General features: G+C 41.0%; 1 protein-coding gene across 5 annotated transcripts in view; it reads right to left on the bottom strand.

Annotated features, from left to right (window-relative positions):
• The window catches only part of LOC148083109 (NACHT, LRR and PYD domains-containing protein 3-like), a 238,050-nt gene extending 228,289 nt beyond the window's left edge, over positions 1–9,761 (bottom strand). The window contains exons 1-5 of one of the 5 annotated variants that reach the window (XM_087786245.1): positions 9,434–9,761; positions 7,533–9,291; positions 7,285–7,461; positions 5,634–5,810; positions 1,002–1,178 (exon numbers count right to left, since the gene is read on the bottom strand). In XM_087786245.1, coding sequence (XP_087642371.1) covers positions 1,002–1,178; positions 5,634–5,810; positions 7,285–7,461; positions 7,533–9,291; positions 9,434–9,668 — 2,525 coding nt within the window. In that variant the 5' untranslated portion in view covers positions 9,669–9,761. The remainder of the gene's footprint in view (positions 1–1,001; positions 1,179–5,633; positions 5,811–7,284; positions 7,462–7,532; positions 9,292–9,433) is intronic. The other 4 variants (XM_087786242.1, XM_087786244.1, XM_087786243.1 and 1 more) reach the window with 4 other exon arrangements.
• Between the last annotated feature and the right edge of the window lie 8,158 nt (positions 9,762–17,919).

Genomic DNA, 17,919 nt, shown 5'->3' with positions numbered 1-17,919 from the left:
TCGAGTTTTGACTCGTACTAGTGATGTGTGACTCGACACTTGACTCGGACTAGAGATTTATGACTCGAAACTTGACTCGGACTAGTGATGTGTGACTCGACACTTGACTCGGACTAGTGATGTGTGACTCGACACTTGACTCGGACTAGTGATGTGTGACTCGACACCTGACTCGGACTAGTGATGTGTGACTCGACACTTGACTCGGACTAGTGATGTGTGACTCGACACTTGACTCGGACTAGTGATGTATGACTCGAAACTTGACTCGGACTAGTGATGTGTGACTCGACACTTGACTCGGACTAGTGATGTGTGACTCGACACTTGACTCGGACTAGTGATGTGTGACTCGACACTTGACTCGGACTAGTGATGTGTGACTCGACACTTGACTCGGACTAGTGATGTGTGACTCGACACTTGACTCGGACTAGTGATGTGTGACTCGACACTTGACTCGGACTAGTGATGTGTGACTCGACACTTGACTCGGACTAGTGATGTGTGACGAACAAAACAACAAGAGAAAGGAAGAGAGAAATCAAGAATGGTGACAAAGATGAGTAGAAATGAAGAGATAAGAGCAGGATGTGTGATGACACTGTTCAATATTGTGATGATGATATGACTTGTGATGAAGAAGAACATGTTTCAGTTTTCATACAGTTCCTGATGTGTTTATCACACATGCTCACATCACCATGAACATTACCCTGCATTGAAATCTAGAAACAGAACAAGTTAGAACATCACAAGTGTCACTCAAATGTCTTTGAATGTATTTGAGATCAGTAAATATGTGTCAACATACTGAACAGCACGACCCCAGCAGAAGTCAAAATAAACAAAGTTCAAGTGTCAGAACCTGCTGAAGACTGATGTCACTTAGAATCAGCTGCTTCATTGAAGAACAAACTGAAGACAAAACTTTGACTCTCTGGAGTCTCACCTCTGACTTTCACATTTCAGCTCTGAAGCTGTAGAAATGATGTTCTGACCTGAGAGTCTCCAGGTGACAGTGTGGACTCTTCAGTCCAGCAGACAGCAGCTCCACTCCTGGATCCTTCAGGTTCAAGTTTTGACTCAGGTCCAGTTGAGTCAGACTAGAGGACGGAGAGCTGAGGACTGAGGACAGAAGTGAACAACTTCTCTCTGTCAGTCCACATAAGTTCAGCCTGTGAAAGAGACGAGTGTCGTCAACAAGTGACTTTTTCTCTATTTTGACTTGAAAGACTTGATTTGAGGAAACACTGAACTCTTTACATTCATAAGATCATCACATGATTGTGTGAATATTTGAAGACTTTTCTATCAATCAGGATCAACTTGATCAAACACATGAAATAATGATGTTTTCATCAGTTCAACACTTTCCTGACTTTGTTTCATTATTTATAAAAGTGTCACATGATACACAGAGACTGTTGTGAGAGGATTGATGTTGTTTTTATACCAGAAACAAACACAAGAGAAGAAGAAAAACTAAAGTCACAATAGAAATAAATGAATAAAAGTGATTTATGACTCGAGACTTGACTCAAATTAGTGATTTATGACTCGAGACATGACTCGGACTAGTGATTTATGACTCGAGACTTGACTCAAATTAGTGATTTATGACTCGAGACTTGACTCAAATTAGTGATTTATGACTCGAGACTTGACTCAAATTAGTGATTTATGACTCGAGACTTGACTCAAATTAGTGATTTATGACTCAAGACTTGACTCAAATTAGTGATTTATGACTCGAGACTTGACTCAAATTAGTGATTTATGACTCGAGACTTGACTCAAATTAGTGATTTATGACTCGAGACTTGACTCAAATTAGTGATTTATGACTCGAGACTTGACTCAAATTAGTGATTTATGACTCGAGACTTGACTCGGACTAGTGATTTATGACTCGAGACTTGACTCAAATTAGTGATTTATGACTCGAGACTTGACTCGGACTAGTGATTTATGACTCGAGACTTGACTCAAATTAGTGATTTATGACTCGAGACTTGACTCAAATTAGTTATTTATGACTCGAGACTTGACTCGGACTAGAGATTTATGACTCGAGACTTGACTCGGACTAGTGATTTATGACTCGAGACTTGACTCGGACTAGTGATTTATGACTCGAGACTTGACTCAGACTAGTGATTTATAACTCGAGACTTGACTCGGACTAGTGATTTATGACTCGAGACTTGACTCGGACTAGTGATTTATGACTCGAGACTTGACTCGGACTAGTGATTTATGACTCGAGACTTGACTCGGACTAGTGATTTATGACTCGAGACTTGACTCGGACTAGTGATTTATGACTCGAGACTTGACTCGGACTAGTGATTTATGACTCGAGACTTGACTCGGACTAGAGATTTATGACTCGAAACTTGAGTCGGACTAATGATTTATGACTCGAGACTTGACTCTGACTAGTGATTTATGACTCGAGACTTGACTCGGACTAGAGATTTATGACTCGAAACTTGAGTCGGACTAATGATTTATGACTCGAGACTTGACTCGGACTAGTGATTTATGACTCGAGACTTGACTCGGACTAGAGATTTATGACTCGAAACTTGAGTCGGACTAATGATTTATGACTCGAGACTTGACTCTGACTAGTGATTTATGACTCGAGACTTGACTCTGACTAGTAATTTATGACTCGAGACTTGACTTGGACTAGGGATTTATGACTCGAGACTTGACTCTGACTAATGATTTATGACTCGAGTCTTGACTCTGACTAGTGATTTATGACTCGAGACTTGACTCGGACTAATGATTTATGACTCGAGACTTGACTCGGACTAATGATTTATGACTCGAGTCTTGACTCTGACTAGTGATTTATGACTCGAGACTTGACTCGGACTAGTGATTTATGACTCGAGACTTGACTCGGACTAGTGATTTATGACTCGAGACTTGACTCGGACTAGAGATTTATGACTCGAGACTTGACTCGGACTAGTGATTTATGACTCGAGACTTGACTCGGACTAGAGATTTATGACTCGAAACTTGAGTCGGACTAATGATTTATGACTTGAGACTTGACTCTGACTAGTGATTTATGACTCGAAACTTGAGTCGGACTAATGATTTATGACTTGAGACTTGACTCTGACTAGTGATTTATGACTCGAGACTTGACTGGGACTAGTGATTTATGACTCGAGTCTTGACTCTGACTAGTGATTTATGACTCGAGACTTGACTCTGACTAGTGATTTATGACTCGAGACTTGACTGGGACTAGTGATTTATGACTCGAGTCTTGACTCTGACTAGTGATTTATGACTCGAGACTTGACTCTGACTAGTGATTTATGACTCGAGACTTGACTGGGACTAGTGATTTATGACTCGAGTCTTGACTCTGACTAGTGATTTATGACTCGAGACTTGACTCGGACTAGTGATTTATGACTCGAGACTTGACTCGAACTAGTGATTTATGACTCGAGACTTGACTCGGACTAGAGATTTATGACTCGAAACTTGAGTCGGACTAGTGATTTATGACTCGAGACTTGACTCGGACTAGTGATTTATGACTCGAGACTTGACTCGAACTAGTGATTTATGACTCGAGACTTGACTCGGACTAGAGATTTATGACTCGAAACTTGAGTCGGACTAGTGATTTATGACTCGAGACTTGACTCGGACTAGTGATTTATGACTCGAGACTTGACTCGAACTAGTGATTTATGACTCGAGACTTGACTCGGACTAGAGATTTATGACTCGAAACTTGAGTCGGACTAGTGATTTATGACTCGAGACTTGACACAGACTAGTGATTTATGACTCGAGACTTGACTCGGACTAGTGATTTATGACTTGAAACTTAACTCGGACTAGTGATTTATGACTCGAGACTTGACTCGAACTAGTGATTTATGACTCGAGACTTGACTCGGACTAGAGATTTATGACTCGAAACTTGACTCGAACTAGTGATTTATGACTCGAGACTTGACTCGGACTAGTGATTTATGACTCGAGACTTGACTCGGACTAGTGATTTATGACTTGAAACTTAACTCGGACTAATGATTTATGACTCGAGTCTTGACTCTGACTAGTGATTAATGACTCGAGACTTGACTCGGACTAATGATTTATGACTCGAGACTTGACTCGGACTAATGATTTATGACTCGAGTCTTGACTCTGACTAGTGATTTATGACTCGAGACTTGACTCGGACTAGTGATTTATGACTCGAGACTTGACTCGGACTAGTGATTTATGACTCGAGACTTGACTCGGACTAGAGATTTATGACTCGAGACTTGACTCGGACTAGTGATTTATGACTCGAGACTTGACTCGGACTAGAGATTTATGACTCGAAACTTGAGTCGGACTAATGATTTATGACTCGAGACTTGACTCGGACTAGTGATTTATGACTCGAGACTTGACTCGAACTAGTGATTTATGACTCGAGACTTGACTCGGACTAGAGATTTATGACTCGAAACTTGAGTCGGACTAGTGATTTATGACTCGAGTTTTGAGTCGTACTAGTGATGTGTGACTCGACACTTGACTCGGACTAGTGATGTGTGACTCGACACTTGACTCGGACTAGTGATGTGTGACTCGACACTTGACTCGGACTAGTGATGTGTGACTCGACACTTGACTCGGACTAGTGATGTGTGACTCGACACTTGACTCGGACTAGTGATGTGTGACTCGACACTTGACTCGGACTAGTGATGTGTGACTCGACACTTGACTCGGACTAGTGATGTGTGACTCGACACTTGACTCGGACTAGTGATGTGTGACTCGAGACTTGACTCGGACTAGTGATGTGTGACTCGACACTTGACTCGGACTAGTGATGTGTGACTCGACACTTGACTCGGACTAGTGATGTGTGACTCGACACTTGACTCGGACTAGTGATGTGTGACTCGAGACTTGACTCGGACTAGTGATGTGTGACTCGACACTTGACTCGGACTAGTGATGTGTGACTCGACACCTGACTCGGACTAGTGATGTGTGACTCGACACTTGACTCGGACTAGTGATGTGTGACTCGACACTTGACTCGGACTAGTGATGTGTGACTCGACACTTGACTCGGACTAGTGATGTGTGACGAACAAAACAACAAGAGAAAGGAAAAGAGAAATCAAGAATGGTGACAAAGATGAGTAGAAATGAAGAGATAAGAGCAGGATGTGTGATGACACTGTTCAATATTGTGATGATGATATGACTTGTGATGAAGAAGAACATGTTTCAGTTTTCATACAGTTCCTGATGTGTTTATCACACATGCTCACATCACCATGAACATTACCCTGCATTGAAATCTAGAAACAGAACAAGTTAGAACATCACAAGTGTCACTCAAATGTCTTTGAATGTATTTGAGATCAGTAAATATGTGTCAACATACTGAACAGCACGACCCCAGCAGAAGTCAAAATAAACAAAGTTCAAGTGTCAGAACCTGCTGAAGACTGATGTCACTTAGAATCAGCTGCTTCATTGAAGAACAAACTGAAGACAAAACTTTGACTCTCTGGAGTCTCACCTCTGACTTTCACATTTCAGCTCTGAAGCTGTAGAAATGATGTTCTGACCTGAGAGTCTCCAGGTGACAGTGTGGACTCTTCAGTCCAGCAGACAGCAGCTCCACTCCTGGATCCTGCAGGTTGAAGTTGTAACTCAGGTCCAGTTGAGTCAGACTAGAGGACGGAGAGCTGAGGACTGAGGACAGAAGTGAACAACTTCTCTCTGTCAGTCCACATAAGTTCAGCCTGTGAAAGAGACGAGTGTCGTCAACAAGTGACTTTTTCTCTATTTTGACTTGAAAGACTTGATTTGAGGAAACACTGAACTCTTTACATTCATAAGATCATCACATGATTGTGTGAATATTTGAAGACTTTTCTATCAATCAGGATCAACTTGATCAAACACATGAAATAATGATGTTTTCATCAGTTCAACACTTTCCTGACTTTGTTTCATTATTTATAAAAGTGTCACATGATACACAGAGACTGTTGTGAGAGGATTGATGTTGTTTTTATACCAGAAACAAACACAAGAGAAGAAGAAAAACTAAAGTCACAATAGAAATAAATGAATAAAAGTCATGAGAAAAACAAAGATGTTTGTAGATTATTTTTGAAGGTTGTTTATCAATCAATACATCGATCAACTTGTTTTCATCTGGTGACACCTTTTATTTGTGATTCATGAAAATGTCTCAATTGAAGATTTCTATCAAGTTTTCTTTCTATAAACTTGTTATTTTCTACTTCTAATTATGTTTCCATTCATCAAAGTCTTCAAAGTTTCCCTCCATCATTGTTCAAACATGTGTCGTTTCTTTAAATCTCCAGGTTTCAAATGTTTTCTCTGTATTTCCAGGTTTGAATATGGAGGCCTGCGAGGGTCAAATCAAGAGTTTACTCACCTTTTCATTGATATTTGGAAATAATCTCCTTCCATGTTTCAAGACAATACTTTTGGCAGAGATGGAGACTCGAGTCACACCTATGACTCGTGACTGAGACTCGGAATTTGTGACTCGAGTCAACTGGGACTTATTTATAGTGACTCGACTCATACTAGTTATTTGTGACTCAAGTGTCGACTAGGACTAGTGATTTATGACTTAAGACTTGACCTAAACTAGTGATTTGTGACTCAAACCTGAGTCGTCCTTGTGATTTTGGGCTTGAGAGTCGACTCAGATTCTGGATCTGTTACTTGAGACTTGACTCGGACTAGTTATTTGTCTCTTCAGTGTTCACTGGGACTAGGAATGTGTGACTTGATATGAGAATTAACTTTAACTTGTGACTCGACACTTGAATCGGACTTGTAACTATAAACTTGACTCAGACTCGTGTTCTCTGACTCAAGACTTGACTCGGACTGGTGATTTGTAATTCGAAACTTGCCCCCAATGAGTTATTTCTGACTAGAGAGTCGACTCAGACAAGTTATTAGTGACTCGACACTTGACCTGGAATAGTGATGTGTGACTCGAGAGTCAAATCCTACTAGTTACTTGCGACTCAAGAGTCGACTTGAACTTGTGATTTGTGACTCGAGAGTTGATTCATGCTAGTGATTTATGACTCGAGAGTCGACTCCTCTAATTGATTTGTGACTTGAACTCAGGATTATTTACTAAAGACTCGACTTGACAAAACTCTCTGGAGTCTCACCTCTGACTTTCACATTTCAGCTCTGAAGCTGTAGAAATGATGTTCTGACCTGAGAGTCTCCAGGTGACAGTGTGGACTCTTCAGTCCAGCAGACAGCAGCTCCACTCCTGGATCCTTCAGGTCGAAGTTTCTACTCAGGTCTAGTTGAGTCAGACTAGAGGACGGAGAGCTGAGGACTGAGGACAGAAGTGAACAACTTCTCTCTGTCAGTTTACAGTCTCTCAGCCTGAAAAAAATGAAACAGGAAATCAAACGTTGATGTTTATATCTTCAGAGATGTTCCAATGATCCACTTACAGAACTTTATGTGAAGCTTGAACCATCGGCAGAAGCCTCTCAAGAACCTCCTCTGAAGCAGAGTATTTCTTCAGGTCAAACTCGTCCAGATGTTCCTCTGAGGACAGTAAGATGAAGGCCAGGGTGGACCATTGAGCAGGAGACAGTTGATCTGTGGAGAGACGTCCTGATCTCAGCTGCTGTTGGACCTCCTCCACCAGAGAAGTGTCCTTCACTTCATTCAGACAGTGGAACAGGTTGATGATTCTCTCTGGAGACACATTCTCACTGATCTTCTTCTTAATGAGCTTTGCTGTGTCCTGATTGGTCCAAGAGCTTCTTCCTGTTTGTTTCAATAAACCTGTCAGGAGACTCTGGCTGGTCTGCAGAGAAAGACCCAGAAGGAAGCGCAGGAACAAGTCCAGATGTCCATTTGGACTTTCTACAGCATCATTGATTTCTTTCTGGTAGAACTTTTCTATGTCAACGATTCTTGACTGCAGGTTGACTTCAGAGTTGAAGAACTTCTGGTGAACATGAAGAGCAGCCAGAAACTCCTGAAGACTCAGGTGGATGAAGCAGAACATCTGGTCCTGGTACAGTCCTCTCTCCTCTCTGAAGATCTGAGTGAAGACTCCTGAGTGAAGTGAAGCAGCTGTGATGTCGATGTCACTCTCTGTCAGGTCTGATTCATAGAAGACCAAGTTTCCTTTCTTCAGGTGCTCAAAAGCCAGTTTTCCCAGAGACTCCATCATCTTGCTGCTCTCAGGATCCCAAACTGTGTCTGTCCAAGCTGCTCCATGGTACTTCAGCTTCTTGACTTTGGACAGAACCACCAGGAAGTAGATGAACATCTCAGTCAGGGTGTTGGGCAGCTGTCCTGTGTCTCCGCTCTTCAACATGTCCTCCAGAACTGTGGCAGTGATCCAGCAGAAGATCGGGATGTGACACATGATGTGGAGGCTTCGGGAGTTCTTGATGTGAGAGATGATGGTGCTGGTCTGCTCCTCATCACTGGACCTCTTCCTGAAGTACTCCTCCTTCTGGAGGTCAGTGAACCCTCTGACCTCTGTCACCATGTCCACACACTCAGGAGGGATCTGATTGGCTGCTGCAGGTCGTGTGGTCATCCAGAGACGAGCTGAGGGAAGAAGATTCCCTCTGATGAGGTTTGTCAGGAGGACGTCTACTGAGGTGGACTCTGTAGCTGCTGTGAGGACCCGACTGTTGAGGAAGTCCAGAGGGAGTCGACACTCGTCCAGACCGTCAAGGATGAACAGAACCTGGAGTCCTTCAAAACTGCTGAGATCTTTGGTTTCAGGAAAGAAAAGATGAACAAGTTCCACCAAACTCAACTTCTTCTCTTTCAGCAGGTTCAGCTCTCTGAAGGTGAAAGGAAACATGAAGTGGAAGTTCTGGTGAGCTTTGCCTTCAGTCCAGTCCAGAGTGACCTTCTGTGTCAGGAGGGTCTTCCCAATTCCAGCCACGCCCTTCGTCAGCAGGCTCCTGATTGGTGGGTCTCTCTCAGGTGAGGCTTTAAAGAGGTCTTCTTGTCTGATGGTGGTTTCTGGTCTGGTCTGGTTCCTGGTGGCTGCTTCGATCTGTCGGACCTCGTGCTCCTGGTTGACCTGGTCTGTGCCCCCCTCAGTGATGTAGAGCTCCGTGTAGATCTGATTCAGAGGAGCAGAGTTTCCTGCTTTAGCGACCCCCTCAGACACACTGTGGAACTTCTTCTTCAGGCTCCTCTTCAGCAGTCGTTGAATCTTTTCTACACGACTTCCTGAAGAAGAGAAGTCACATGAGTCACAAGATTCTAAAAGCTGAAGATCAATCTTCTCAGCAGCTGCAGGAATTTCAATCTCGAATGTTCTAATAGATTCAAGACTTCATTTTCAGCAGGTTGAAGGTTCAAATCCTCTTACTTCCCCACAGAAGACCAGCAAGCTCCTCCTGCTTCATGCTCCTCAGGAGGTTCAGGATGATCTTCAGGAAAGCTTCTCTGTTGCTCCTCATCTGCTCCTCTTCACACTTCAACTGCTCCTCTTCCTCATCATCCAGGTGTTTCTGCTCACCTGGTCTGAGAAACTTCTTCACTCTCTCCAGTTCCTCCTTCACCAGGGTCATGACCTTGTCCTCCAGCAGCTGAAACACAAACATGTGACTTGATCATGTGACCTACAGAGGTCACCAGAGGTATGTCTCAGTCCAAGTCTAACCAGGACCTGTTGAGCAATACTTTCTTCAAGAGTAGGACCAGAGAGTCTGAGTCACATTCAAATCTCATCTTCTCTCTAAAACTAAACAAGAGTCTCAGCCACACCAGACCTTCTACTTCATGTATGAAGCTGACAGGTGGAGTTGTCCAGGATCAGAGCTTCATGAAGCAGCAGAAGCAGCTGACTGGTGAGTTAGCAGCTGTTGTAGTCAGCAGGTGAGGCTGAAGAACATACCTGAAGTGTGGAGTCCACATCTGTCTGATGCTGCTGGACACACTGGAGACTGAGAACATCCGAGACCTGCTGATCCTCTCTGTGAAGAACATCAGGCCGTCAATAAGTTCTGTCTACTTCTACAAGGACACCAATGATCTGAGCAAGACTCTGACTCTTCCATGTGCAGACCACCTAAGATAGAATCTTCCACATTCATGGAAAACCAGGTGAAACACAAGTTTGTCTCACACTTCAGTCGTGATTTCATTCTCATGGCTGCAGTTTGTTGCTTCTTCTCTTGTGAGTCGACTTTCCTCCACGACTGTCTGCAGCACTTTTGACGAGCAGTTCGTGAAGCTCAATAAAAGAGAAGTTTTGAGCTGCATTGACTCATGAACATCTTCAGTTGAAGTCACCAAGAGTCACTAACTGCTGATAGAAACACACACAGCTGTGAGTGAAAGAATGATTGTTGAGGATCAACTAACAGTCTTTGACGACTCAAACATTCCCTCAATCATTGAATCAGTGACTCTTAAATCACTTGAAGTATTTTCTCTTATCAGTGACCTTCAACTGAGGCGCTCATATGATCCACGTGAATGTTGCATCACAAGAAAAACACTCAAATCAAACTTGACTTTTGATGAATATTTCATCACGTTTGTTGTGTGTCAAGTTTCACAAGACTTCAGGTGGAGGAGAAGAAAAGTAGTTGCACTATTTAGAATTCTTCTTCTTGACTCAACAACTGAAGAGACTGTTGGTCGTCACATGATACAAACTTCTTCAACAACGGATGAACACACAAGTTGCAGTGAGAAAATGATTCCAGTACTTAAAGCGCTGACAATATTTACTGATTTAGCTTCCAACAGGGAGGATGAGCTCCATGCACTGTTTCTTTTTTTGTTGGCCGTCAATGAGTTCTGTCTACTTCTACAAGGACACCACTACAACTCGTCACTTCCACCCCCACACTGGAACTCTCTCTCCCTCTTTACAGCTCAGCTCAAAACCACCTGTATTGTGTGATTTTATTGTATTTGTGATTTTATTTTGCAGCGACCTTGAGTCTCCTGAGAGGTGGTTTTAAATAAGATTTATTATTATTATTATTTTCTTCTTCCTCTCATGTGTATAGATATACTGTATAGTTTTCTCTGCATATTTAAATAACTACTAGATGTTCTCGTGTTGCTCCTGTTGTCTCTCACCTCTGATGCTTCTGTTCACCTTTGAAGTCAATTGCTCTTCCCATAGACCAGTCACTCTTCAGAGACACACAGCTGGGAGCAGGTCCAGGTCCAGGTCCAGGTCCAGGTCCAGGTCCAGGTCCAGGTCCAGCAGATGTACGTAGCTTTGATCTGAACACACACAAGTAGCAGTAAGAAAATGTTTCCAGTATTTGAAGGTGTGATGCGTTACGACCCCCACTGATCAGATTTAGCCTCTAACAGAAAAGGTGAGCTCCAAGTACCGTAACTTTGGTTGTTTTGTTTGGATGTTTTAAAAACCTAACATTAAAAACCTAACTCATTGTTGCAAAATGATGAGATTTTTGCTCGGCCTACTTGCCCATGAGTGGCTTTTCCTTGTGTTGCCCTTTTGTTTCTGTGAGCCAGTATTTAAGTTGATTATTATTATTATTATTATTATTATTCAAAAGTGTTAAAACTAAGATGTGTTATTCCTTTTTTTTCTTATTTCTTTTGGAATAGAGGGGAGATTCATCAACGAACGCATGTCACTCGCACGGTTGCACAAGGTGAAAGTAAGTGGTCCACACGTGTCACTTGTCCGTGAGCGGTTGCGCGCATCGTACGTGGTAAGAGAGTTATATGTGCTTTTAATGTACGATCCCAGTGCGATTGTTGTTACACGTTATTGTACGGATGTCCCAATTAGCAGTGTGCAAAAATGTAGTGCGCAATGAGCACTCAACTGTGCACTCAAATGGCCGGAAAATTGAGTGTGGATCGATTCCACCTGTAACCCACTGTTTACACTGAGTGATGTGCTTTGTGTTGTGCTTGATTTAAATGTATTATATTCAAATGATGAACCCTTTAACTTATCATTGAATATTTATTTTCGGTGATGGCATGACTGTCAGCTGAGACTGGGACTTTTTAAACAATGTTTTACAGCGTGACACAGCGAGTTTTTGATGGAGGACAACGGCGATCCGAGGGTGTGAACAACAGAATCAAGCATTGGTGATTGTTCTGTCAGACAGTCGAGACCAAGCGTCCAGAGCAGAGTTAAAGAGTTTGGCGGTATTGCGCAACTCGCGTAACAACTTGTTGACGTCTCACAGCTGACAGGATCGCCAACACCACCTGAAGCCGGTTAGCTGGATAAGCTAACCAACCACCTCCAAGTCCCCTCGACTAGGAACCCGCGTCGATCCACCAGATGCTCAGGTACCTTTTTATTTACTGGCTTTGCGAAGCGAAGCGGCCTCATCGTTTTTGGACTCAACGCACCCGAGCGACGATTCAGGCCTGCAACGTTTATTTTGAATACTGATGGACAAACTGGTGACTATTTTGAGTTTGCACTGCTTTATCAAGTCACATCTTTAGTTTAAATTGATTGTGGGGTTTTGTGTGCCTTTGTCTATTATAAGTAAATTGGCGAATTCTGGGTCCTGCATTCTACTAGGTAGAGCAGGATCGCTACACACCCTTAACAGCCGCCATCTTAGTGACGTAGATGAAGCTAAACTGAAACTACGTCACTGACGACGCATCTTTGGAGCAGATACCGACGTAAATGTCTAGAGAAAACACTCATTTTACCACAAAACAACAGTAATCAATTTTCAAAAAAGTGCTGTCAAGTGTCGTTGATAGTGTTCTAACAGGCCTGGATGCTTTAACAGTTTTTTCTCCCGACAACAGCCAGGTGGAAAAATAAAAAACACTGAACACTGCAAAAAATCACGAGACACTTCCTCACCTTAATCACATGCAATGTTCTGTGGTGAATGTAAAACAAATATTTAAGTGCAATACTGCAAACACTGCTTTAATTCTCTCCCTCTCTGTCTCTCTTTCCTTCTTCCTCTCATGTGTAAAGATATACTGTATAGTTTTCTCTGCATATTTAAATAACTACTAGATGTTCTCATGTTGCTCCTGTTGTCTCTCACCTCTGATGCTTCTGTTCACCTTTGAAGTTAAATATTCTTCCCATAGACGCGTCACTCTTCAGAGACACACAGCTGGGAGCAGGTCCAGGTCCAGGTCCAGGTCCAGGTCCAGGTCCAGCAGATGTACGTAGCTTTGATCTGAAAACACACAAGTTTCAGTGAGAAAATGATTCCAGTATTTGAAGGTCTGACAGGAGAAGTGATCTTCTCACCTCTGAGCTCTGGTCTGACTGTCATGGTCTTCACCCTGAAGTTTTTTAGAGGGAGGATCTTCCTCCTCTGTGTCCACACCTGCACACAAACACAACAGCATCATGGATCTGAATGTTTGAGTCACTTGTTTAAACACAACATTCTTTGTTCCACTTCAATTTGTTTTATTTCTTTTTTGCATGTTATCATTAATTCAATCAACACATTATCACGATGAAGATTCATTCATTCACCTCATGACCAAACTGTTGATTCATTCATTCACCTCACGACCAAACTGTTGATTCATTCATTCACCTCACGACCAAACTGTTGATTCATTCATTCACCTCACGACCACACTCTTGATTCATTTATTCACCTCACGACCAAACTGTTGATTCATTCATTCACCTCACGACCACACTCTTGATTCATTTATTCACCTCACGACCAAACTGTTGATTCATTCATTCACCTCACGACCACACTCTTGATTCATTCATTCACCTCACGACCAAACTGTTGATTCATTCATTCACCTCACGACCACACTCTTGATTCATTTATTCACCTCACGACCAAACTGTTGATTCATTCATTCACCTCACGACCATACTCTTGATTCATTCATTCACCTCACGACCAAACTGTTGATTCATTCATTCATCTCACGACCACACACTTGATTCATTCATTCACCTCACGACCACACGCTTGATTCATTCATTCACCTCCCGACCAGACTCTTGATTCATTCATTCACCTCACGACCACACTCTTGATTCATTCATTCACCTCAAGACCACAGTTTTGGTTCATTTATTCACCTCACGACCACATTCTTGGTTAATTCATTCACCTCACGACCACACTCTTGATTCATTTATTCACCTCACGACCACACTCTTGATTAATTCATTCACCTCACGACCAAACTGTTGATTCATTCATTCATCTCACGACCACACTCTTGATTCATTCATTCACCTCACGACCACACTCTTGATTCATTCATTCACCTCCTGACCAGACTCTTGATTCATTCATTCACCTCACGACCACACTCTTGATTCATTCATTCACCTCACGACCACACTCTTGATTCATTTATTCACCTCACAACCACACTCTTGATTAATTCATTCACCTCAAGGCCACAATCTTGATTCATTCATTCACCTCACGACCACACTTTTGATTCATTTATTCACCTCAAGGCCACAATCTTGATTCATTCATTCACTTCACGACCACACTCTTGATTCATTCATTCACTCTTGCTGGGCAGACATGATAGATTGTAGACGGTGAGAAAGTCACTGACCTGTGAGCAGCTCTCTGCTCTGAAGACTTGTGTCCATGTTTGTAGATGAAACTTCCAGGTGAGCTCAGCTCCTTCTGATCCAGACTCAGGGAAACACTGATCGATGAAAACGCCCGTGAGTGAGGGGGTGTGTCCTGTCAGAGACCAACAGTGCAACATTGTTTGTTGATTCACACGGTTACAATATGAAAACAAAACATTTACCACGAGGGTCAAGACGTCTCTGTTTTACACTTTTTTGTCAAAATGTTCAAGTAGAGGAAAGAATCCAGGAGTGGTCACGAGAGCTTCAACATGAGGGCCATTGAGATTAATAATCTAATCCACCCCGATATTAATGTATTTTTAATTTAACCCTATCACTGTCTTTGTAAAATAGATGTACTTTATTGATTAATTTTAACAAAATACCATAGCAGACATTGATATAAACCCAGTATAATCATTTCAAGTACAAAAGTGAAATAGTGGACGTCATTAAAATAGATAAAACACACTTCTACTCTTACACTCAATGTGACTCTTATATGGAGGTTCACAGCAAACTAAACTCTCATCTGAACCACATCCTTCAAGAACAGGCACCAGAGTAAAGTTAGTCAAATGGTGGATATTGGACATATATTCAATGCACCAGATCGGAGTCTCTCACTTGAAGCACTTCTACTTCAGTACGTGTCAGTTAGGGACCGTCAACAAATTCAATGTCATTTTTGTAATATCATTTTTCAATTGCTTCCTAGAAATGTGACCTATTGATGTCAGATCAACTTTAAATCTTAGGGGGACACATGATACATAAAGATGACTGACTTATATTACAGCAAGATTAATAACTTGTATTCATTAATATTAGTACATGTTTCTGCAATTAGCGCTTGGACTCACTAGTAATTGGCGGGGTTCGAATTTAACACATAACTTGCCGCGACCGTCCTCCACATTTGCCGTAATGCCCTGAAAAATATACCTGAGCAACAAGTTGCCGTGAGAGCCCTTGGTTTTTAATTTGTTAATAAATACTGGTAGCGTTATTGTTTTGCCGAATGAACATAATTAAATCTTCCCGACTTGACTGTTATTTAACATTTTCAACTGTTCAAAATCTAACGGTAAAAGGTAAACAACATGGGTTCAGCCATTTTGGAAGCTTGTATCAAAGGTCAACCGACGACAGAAACAGTGAACGGCTCCGAGTGATACACTCGTTACATCAGCGTCTCCAAGGAGGTCAGGAGGTCAATGTTGGTCGGGCAGCCAACTTGAAAATGCCGAGCAAGGAAAAGGTGAAAAAAGGAAAGACGAGGAATTACAGGCTGTTGGGAAAAAAATGTAGCAAAATACACAACTTGTTTAGGTTTATTTCATTGTTTCAAAGTATTTAGTGGTTCGTTTGCCCTCGAAACTTGCTTCCTAAACCTGTCGATGTAGTTTATGTGTGTGTTTATTTTGATTCGTGGCTGTCAGCGACAAAGTGTGTAACATACGTGGATTTGAATATTTTTTGTAAACATTGAATACAAGCTGCACATGAAAACTATAATATTTATGGTATGATAATTGCATGGTGTTTTATATATTTGTTTATAATTTCCTCTACAATATATCTATATCTACATCTACATCTATACATATAGATATATTGAGGGACTTCGTGAAGATTTGTTGTAATACATATTTGTTATAAATGAATAATTACTAGCAGTATTAGCACAAGATGTTAATGCATAGCTGATATGATAAAATGATCTTATGTCAAACCCGAGTGCATTATTTAAAAATGTTATTGCATTATTTGTTGTAAGTAAAATAAATGACTAAAGAAATATATATTGAAGTTGTCATTTTACTTTTTTGTTGTTTTCAATAGGTGTTAACAAGAGCATGATACACTATATATATATCTATAGATATATATATATATATATATATATATATATATATATATATCTATATATACACACATTAGCTTTGGTGCCGCTACTTCGAAAGAAATGTTTGCGTTGGTGCCCTAAAACGTGTACTCTTCTTTAAGGCAACACTTTGACTTTGGCCTTGACCTTAAAAAGTTTAAATTCAAAGCCTGATTTGGACTTGAGGATCGGCACACACCCATGCTGGGGCCGGTTTCATATTAAAGTAAAATTCATGTTACTTTGGATTAGAAGTTCTCAGCTGTACTTCAGATCGTTCCTACACACTGAGGAAAACAAAACAAATCCTCACATGATGCCAGCAAGTCTCCATTCAAAGACGAGATCTGCGACAAAGTCACGAGTTAAGCCGAGTCGAGAAATCTTCTATCATGATATGGATGATCTTATATCACCATTAGATTTACCACGATATAGATTTTCAGAGAATAATATACAAATATTGTCCAACATACACAGAAACTTCTACATTTTTCTCTCCCTGTGTTTGAAACCATGTTGTCATGGTTAATGTCAGTAGTGGATACAAATACTAGTACATTAGATACTTCAATACCGATTCTTAACTATGATTAAAGAAAATGACCCAGTACTTTTTAGTTCACAACTTTATTAAATAACAATAACAATCAATTTTATTATGTTTCTTTCTTTATCTTTACAACATTTATTCCTTTATCTTTATCACTGTTTTATGTGACGTGTGCAGATACAGTATATTTATCTTTATGAGATGTATTTATTTATCTGTCATTTAATGTTTGTTTGTTTTAGTGAAGATACATTTTTTCATTTCTTTATATTTATTTGTTCATCTGCCGTTCATTGTTTTGTTTCTTTTAGTTTGCTATGTGCAGTTATATTTTATTCTAGATCTTTATAATATTTATTCGTCCTTAAATGTTTTATTTGTTCGTTTGTGTTCTGCTGACATGTTGACGGTCAATCTGGAGAGTTAGGTTTTCAATAACTTCTGAAACAGACGCGGTTCTACCCTGAAAACAGAAAGAGAACATGTATTGTTAAATGAAAGAAAATACATTTAACAACAATAAAACCCAGCGTGGTTGTGAGGAAAAGTTTTCTTCCTGCGTTTCCTTTGGAATGTCAGTGTTATAATCACAAATGTCCATTTCTTCTTCATCCTCCATCATAGGTGAAAACAACTCTGTTTCATTGAGGAGGAAAAAAAGCACAATTGACATACTTGGTGTTTTCAAATGAACAATACTTTGAAACTGTGATTTAAGAAGTAACAATACCTGTAACTTGTAGTTTTCCTAACATTCTCTGTTGTTCCTCCTCCCCCGGTTTGCAAGATGGAAAGTATGTCATTTGACATGCGAGTCATTCAGAGGCAGTAAGT

Source organism: Callionymus lyra, chromosome 3, assembly GCF_982586985.1.
Source record: "Callionymus lyra chromosome 3, fCalLyr1.hap1.1, whole genome shotgun sequence".
NCBI lineage: Eukaryota > Metazoa > Chordata > Actinopteri > Syngnathiformes > Callionymidae > Callionymus > Callionymus lyra.
The sequence above is the reverse complement of the archived record's forward strand: the minus strand, read 5'-3'. Positions and strand labels throughout refer to the sequence as shown.